General features: G+C 55.3%; 1 protein-coding gene across 2 annotated transcripts in view; it reads right to left on the bottom strand.

The window, feature by feature from the left end:
- Positions 1–319: 319 nt before the first annotated feature.
- Positions 320–6,568, bottom strand: part of POLR3E (RNA polymerase III subunit E) — a 33,846-nt gene continuing 27,597 nt past the window's right edge. Inside the window, exons 18-21 of one of the 2 annotated variants that reach the window (XM_054714404.1) lie at positions 5,621–6,144; positions 3,758–3,835; positions 2,048–2,173; positions 320–477 (exon numbers count right to left, since the gene is read on the bottom strand). In XM_054714404.1, coding sequence (XP_054570379.1) covers positions 364–477; positions 2,048–2,173; positions 3,758–3,835; positions 5,621–6,144 — 842 coding nt within the window. In that variant the 3' untranslated portion in view covers positions 320–363. Of the gene's footprint in view, positions 478–500; positions 1,300–2,047; positions 2,174–3,757; positions 3,836–5,620; positions 6,145–6,568 lie in introns of those variants that run through there. The other variant, XM_028127381.2, reaches the window with a different exon arrangement.

Below are 6,568 nucleotides of genomic sequence, written 5' to 3'. Positions count from 1 at the left end.
TAACCTGTTAAACTATGCTACCATATTGGGTGTTTTTCTTTTTTGGCAGTTGGTGTAGGGAAGTAGACCATCTAAACCTTCAAATAGTGGTGGCTATTGCCCCAAAATACAATACGGCAAATTTCACATCTCGCCCAACCCAGCTTGCTTTTTCATAACCCTCTGGGGTTGCACTGTCCAATCAGGCCACCACACGTGGCTACTGGGCACTTTAACTGTGGCTCTTTCAAAATGAGAATATTGTATGTGTAACACACCAGATTTTGAAAACTTAATACAAGAAAATGTGAAATTTTTTATTACATGTTCATGTCTTCGTTGTATTGGGCTAAATAAACAGTAAGTTGAATTGGTTTCTTTTTACTATCTCCATGTCAGTTTTGCATATGTGCTGGGCAGTGTTGCTTTCAGGAGTCCCGCCCAACTTGCTGGCTGACGCACAAGGCTCCACAGACAGCACTGTCTTCCTGCAGCCAGCTGAGGACAGCAGCACCGCGATGCCAGGTTAGTGTTAACATTTATTTAAAAATACACAAAATAGAAATTTCTTACATCAAAGTGTGATAACCTCACTTATACATTGTTCCATACTTACCTGATTTTGTTTGCATCCTTATGCAAACATTAAGAAGAGATGGATTTGATTCTGGTTTTTTGCTACGGTTCATGTAAACAGTTGAGACTGCTACATAAAGTAGGGTTGTTTTACAAGGTAAAGTGGTCATAGAAACCGAACAGTAAAACAATTCAATTTGGTTTGTTTGATGAAATTGGCAGAAGTCTTAGCAGATAGATCATCAAAGACTAAATATTGGCTTCTAGGCATTTTAAATATTAAAAACCTTGAGGGTTTTTTTAATCTTGTAAACATAACTTAGACCTTGTTGGCATTAAGTTTGAAAAGTAGAATATTAAACCATGATTTTCATCATCCTGCCCATGTCAGAATACACTCTATTATGAGAATGAAACCAAATAACCAAAATAAACCAGGATTTTCAAATTGTACTGCAAAGAAGGTTCTGATGGTCTCTTCTGGGAGCAATGCAACTGAAGGTAATCCTAGCACTGGCTGAATGCAATCCCCTCTGTCCCCTGGATAGCGCCATGCCATAGGCCTCCAGATGGTAGTGCCTCTTGCTCTGTGTCTCCTGAAGCAACTGAGACTCTACTTCCACCTCTGCTGGCTCTGCTGTCCTTCCTGGGGCTGAGATTCACTGGGGTAGTGGTTTGTGGTAACTGTCAAGATTGTACTGTCCCTTTAAGGTACCACATGCCGCCATAGCTTACACAGCAGTCCTAGGAAGAGAAACGTGTTAGGGGCAGGCATCAGGAGGAAAGGCAGCTGCTCGATGATCTGGGGCAGAATTTCACAACTTGACTCAGGAATTAATAGGACAAATGGAAAATCAAGACCTGCCGGGTCTGTCCCTTCAGTGTTTGGGCCTCAGCCCCTGACCCCCTTTTCTGCTCACGGGGTCTTAAGAGGGAGGAACTACAAATAAATCTGCTTGATAAACACAAAATAGAAAAACTGAACAGCTGACCAGACAAAGGTGCTTCACAAATAGTGTCACTGTATTTACAGCCGTGGATGTTTACGATAATGGATAAAGAACATAAGGGAACTGTCATCAACTTTCTGTGTTTCAATGTTTCTGCAAATACGGTATTTGGAGCCGTCAGTTCATAAAAGCAGAGAGGTACTCGCATCTACTGGACAAGTTAAAACCGGTTCTCCTCAAAGTTAAGTAGTACCAGAGTTGGTATATGGCTATGGCAAAAGTCATGCAAGAGGTACAGCTGAAAGCGGGGAGGAGAGTCAGGACTCTGAAGGGTGAAGATGACCCACTTTTTGAAGGTGGAGCCTATACCTCACTCAGTTTAGCCCTTCAGCGAGACCACCCCAATGGCAATCATTTATCTGTTGCCAAGACCTGACTTAACAGTCACTGAGCCCGCCTCCACCTACGACAGCGGAGAGCCCGTCGTGGGCACCCTCGTGCCTCAGCTCTGCCTCTGGATGTTGTTACACAGACAGGCATACCTTTAGCACTTTATCCACCTCCTGTTTGCTGAGATCTTCGCCACACTCCTGAGTCAGCCGAGACTGGATCATGTTCCGGCGTACCCGGTAATTTTTGGAGAAAATTTCAAGCAAAACCTGTCGATGCTTTAATAGCAAAAACATGTTATTATGGAAAGCAATCAATTAAAAGAGAAACCTCCCCAACCCGTCTATGATCGAAGTCCTTGCTCATGGACTCTGGTGAAAGATGAGAAAGTTTGGCAACTGGTCCTCTCAGACCCCAACAAAATGAAGACTCGACATAAAGATACATGCCCACCAGAGCTGGTGAGAGCTGGCGGAGCATAAGCCGTTCAGACACACTGATGCATAATAAACAGGAGAGCGCTGATTGGGCAGGTGGGGAAAGCGCCGTCTAACGTCCATGAAGCCGAGAAGGGGGAGGAATATGTGGCTGAAAGTGCTGGCACAGACATGACATGGCACCTAGGAAACAGATGCCCCGAAGAGCATTACATCCCAAAATAAAACCAGATAGAAGTGGGATGTCACTGAACAACTCTGAAAGCTGGAATGCAATGGGAAATGTCTCGCATTCAGAGGGAAAATGATTTGCCCTCTAACATTCCAGCCCCAGACAGACAATTGTACTTGAGGACCACAGAGCCACTTTAAGGCACGAAGGAACAGCCAAGTCCCTGTCCCTGGGAAGCCAAAATGAATCGAGGAGGAAGTCACGAGATTCCGTAAGCCAGTCCCCGGGAGAGGCCCTCTGGGAATCACCAACACTGGTGTCACTGTTGGTGTCTGCTCAGGAACCACGCAAATGAAAACAGGAAGTAGCGTAATGCCGACATCTGGCTCCACAGTGAACACGTTGGCAGCCACCACGCTGGCAGCACCGACACTGACAGTGTTGATACGTCCAACAGCGGTTTACGTGCATTTTGCGGCTCTTCTGGCAGTTAAAAAAGTGGTAGCCCCTGCAGATAACTACACCCATTTGCTGGGTAGTCGAGGGGGTGGCTGCAAATCGGGTCTTACTGGATTTTAAAATATGCACTTGCTACTTTATCAGAATATTTCAGGAGTAATGAACTGAGACCACCTACCTATTCTGGCCAAAGCACAGAGAGATCATTCGACTGCTCCCCAACCACGGCCCATCAGAGCCCCCATTTTACATCCTGCCTGCCAGCCAGCCCCCTTCCAAGAGGCAGAGGGAGCCAAGAACTCAGTGGGGGCTCTTGCTCACTCCCTTCCCCCGACACCTGTGGTGTGAGCAATGCAACCTTAATCTCTCAAGTGCAGGCAAGTTCGTGGGCACGTCAGGGTCCATGGCTGCACAGGCCGTTTCCTGGTTTAATTCATGTCTGGTCACCGGACCCCCACGACCGCAGGTGTGACAAGAGGAAAACGAGTTTCTCATAGAAACCCAGCGCCCAGACTAAGGAGGCACCTTGTGATGGCGCTGCCAGAGGCCCGAGCGATGGGTCCAGCCCGGCCTGCCAGCCAGCGGGGGTCAGAACCTCCAGAAAGCTGTGTAGCCGTGTCTGTACCAGGACACGGCCCGTTCCCGACGAGCTGGCCCAGAGGCTGGCACTGGGAGCCAGACGCGGCGCACACGACTGGCACCTCCAGCCGGTCTGACGGTGCCCAGGCTGTTTGGACTGGGAAGGCCTGGAAAACCTGACTGTGAGGCCCTCTCAGCAGCAAAGGTCGCCTCACCTGATCACTCATGTCTCCAGACTCCCAGAGGGCGAACACCTTCTGCTCATCCGGGGAAGCGGCCGTCTGTGGGGGAAACTGACCGAGGCCCAGGTGTGAGCCGGTTGCTTGTCTCCACCATGGGGACCCTCCCCGCTGGCGCCAGTCTGGTTCTTGGGGAGGGGGCCAGCCCCCCCCATCAGGGCCTTGGGGGCGACAATGGCAGAGCCTCCAACGTGCTCAGTACGGTGGGGAAGCGGCTCTTTTCCCACTAGCCTGCCATTAGCTCACTCTGCTTTCCCATCAGCCTTCTCCTTCCCTGAATACCCACCCTCAGATGTGTCCTGAGAAGCCTCCCCCAACTCCCTGGGCACACGCCTCCTTCCAGTCCCTTTCCCAGGCTGTACCGGGTGGGCTGAAGGCCCTGTCCGCCTCCAGCAGCCCCTGCCACTGTGCTGGTGGGTCTAGAGGCGGCCCAGGCGTGGGTCCCTGGAGAAGGGGAGGCAAGGAAGGCGGCACCCGGCACAGTTGGTGCTACCCCATAAAGCCCTGGGGGGTAATGCCGGCTCACTGATCATCAGACCCAGGGGCAGGGAGGTGTTTCGCTCCCCCTCTCCGTGAGGAAGGCAGTCAGAGGCTTACTTACTGCCCGGGGTCACACAGCCAGTCTCAAGTCTGTGCCAGTCTCCCGCTCTCCCGGGGCCTCCGCTGCCCCGTGGAAAACCACGAGGCTGGACAGGCCTGAGGCCTCTCCCACCTCAGACAGGGCTGTGCCTGGGCCCCGCGTCAGGGCCACAGGAGGGAGGGTGACGGGCACGCTGCCGACAAGGCCGCAGTGTCAGACACCAGCCCTACCAAGAGGAAGCAGGCAAGAGCAGGTCCTGGGGGGAGGAGAGGAGACACCCCACTTCGCGTCCCTCGCCTTCTGTCCACTCCAGCCGCCCAGGACAGCCTGGCCCAGCTCAGAGACGGGTGGGGGACCCTGCAGCTAACTACACCCATTTGCTGGGGAGTCAAGGAGGGGTGGCTCCAGAGAGGGCAGGGCCCCAAGCCCCAGGGCCTTCTGTACGAGACCTACCCAAGGAGGCTCCTTGCCCCGGGGCCAACTCCCCGGGGACAGCCTCGCCAGCCTGGCACCAGGGCCTCTTGCCCTAGTTTCTGCTCCTCAGACACAGAGACGGCTTAGCCGCGGCTCTCCCAGGGCTGCAGGCTCTGACCTCGCACTGCAGACAGCAGCGCTCCCTTGTTAAGAGGCAGTGCGGCCCACCTCACCCTGCCTGCTGCTAGGTCGGGGCGGAGCCTGGGGGGAGAGGAGCCAGCAGGCCTCCCTGCTTCCCGAGGCCACAGCCTGGCCCTCCACGCTCAGCGAGGGGCTCCACCGCAGGCCGGGGCCGTGAACAGCTCCGCGCCTCAGCTGAAGCAGAGAGGACTATTCAGAATCCAGCTGGCACCTCCTGGGCACGTGACCTTTAAACAGGCTCATCCCACTTTCCTGAAACCAGTCTCTTCATCTGCGGGGTGCAAACACCAGCGACACTAGAAATCACCCTAAAAATGGCAAGGCTGACAGGAGTGAGCTGAGGGGCCGGTGGGGTGGGGGTGCTAGAAACCAGGACGGGCACGTGTCCTTCAGCCCTTGCCGAGTCCTGGGACACAAACGCCCACCTTAGAGGAGGGTGCAGAGCCCAAGGCTAGCTGGCCCAGTCACGCACAACCGTCACACGAGAGCCAAGACTCGAACCCAGGTCAGTGGTCTTCCCTAGTCCCCACGCCCCATGCTGGCTCCCCCAAAGCTGGCTGGGCTCAGGCCACTCTGGAGTGACTAGACTTCTCTCTCGGGCCCCTTTCTACCCAACCGCCCCCAAGGGTGCGGGCCCCACTCACAGGCACCAGTATCTGCTTGCAGCCAGCGGCCAGCACCGTGTCCTGCAGCATTCGGTCCGAGATGCCGCTGAAGAGCGTGTGGCCAGGGGGCAGGCTAGCCAAGTGTAGGTTGAAGAGGCGCTTGAGCTCGCTCAGCGTGAGCACGAACTGTCTCTGGAAGGTGGCCTCCACGAAGGCCCGCAGCTCCTGGGCCACGGGGGTGCTGGCACAGCTGGGGGGCGGGTGCCCATTGAAGCTGTCCCCGCCTGCAGCCCACCCGACAGGCAGCCCGTTGGTCAGCCTGCTGTGGAGGCCACCACTGGGTGCGGTGTCCATGGGCTCGCCTTCCTCCACGGCTTGCTCCTCCTCTTCCTCGCCCTCCTCACTCAGGGGCTCCTCCTTGATCTGCACACCAGGCAGGACCGCAGACACCTTGACCTGCTCCTTTCTCCGTTGCAGCTCCCGTTCCAGCAGCGTGTGGTTCTGCTGGGCCCTGCTCTTGGCTACTTGGACCCGCTGGTCCCCAGACACCAGCCCTGCAGGCCCTGTGCGGAGAGGAGAGGAAGGCTGCTCAGGAGGCCACAGACATCGGGCCGAGGCGGGCCACAGCCTCTCTGCCCCGCGGACAATCCCTTCCTGCCCGACAGGGGACAGGAACAAGGCGGGCCGGCTGGGCTGCGGCAGGAGGCCCAGCCTTGCCGTCACTCGCACCTTACCCAGCGGGTTGAGCTACCCCAGCAACGAGGGAAGAAAGAACGGGCAAAACCAGCTTCCCACGCTCAGAGGTCCAAGATGGGTTAGTGCTGAGCTCCTGCCAGGGCCTCCCCCCTACCCACTCCTGCCTCCCCGAGAGCAAAGCGAGGTGTCAGGGGCTTGGCCCTGACCAGCCCTGGGTGCAGAAGTGCCTGGTCTGTGAGGCTGCAGCTCTGCCTGCGCCGGAGGCCGTGGGAAGGGAAGGAGCCCCACGCT

The sequence above is a fragment of the Eptesicus fuscus genome, chromosome 4 (genome assembly GCF_027574615.1).
Source record: "Eptesicus fuscus isolate TK198812 chromosome 4, DD_ASM_mEF_20220401, whole genome shotgun sequence".
In the NCBI taxonomy this organism is placed as follows: Eukaryota; Metazoa; Chordata; class Mammalia; order Chiroptera; family Vespertilionidae; genus Eptesicus; species Eptesicus fuscus.
The sequence above is the reverse complement of the archived record's forward strand: the minus strand, read 5'-3'. Positions and strand labels throughout refer to the sequence as shown.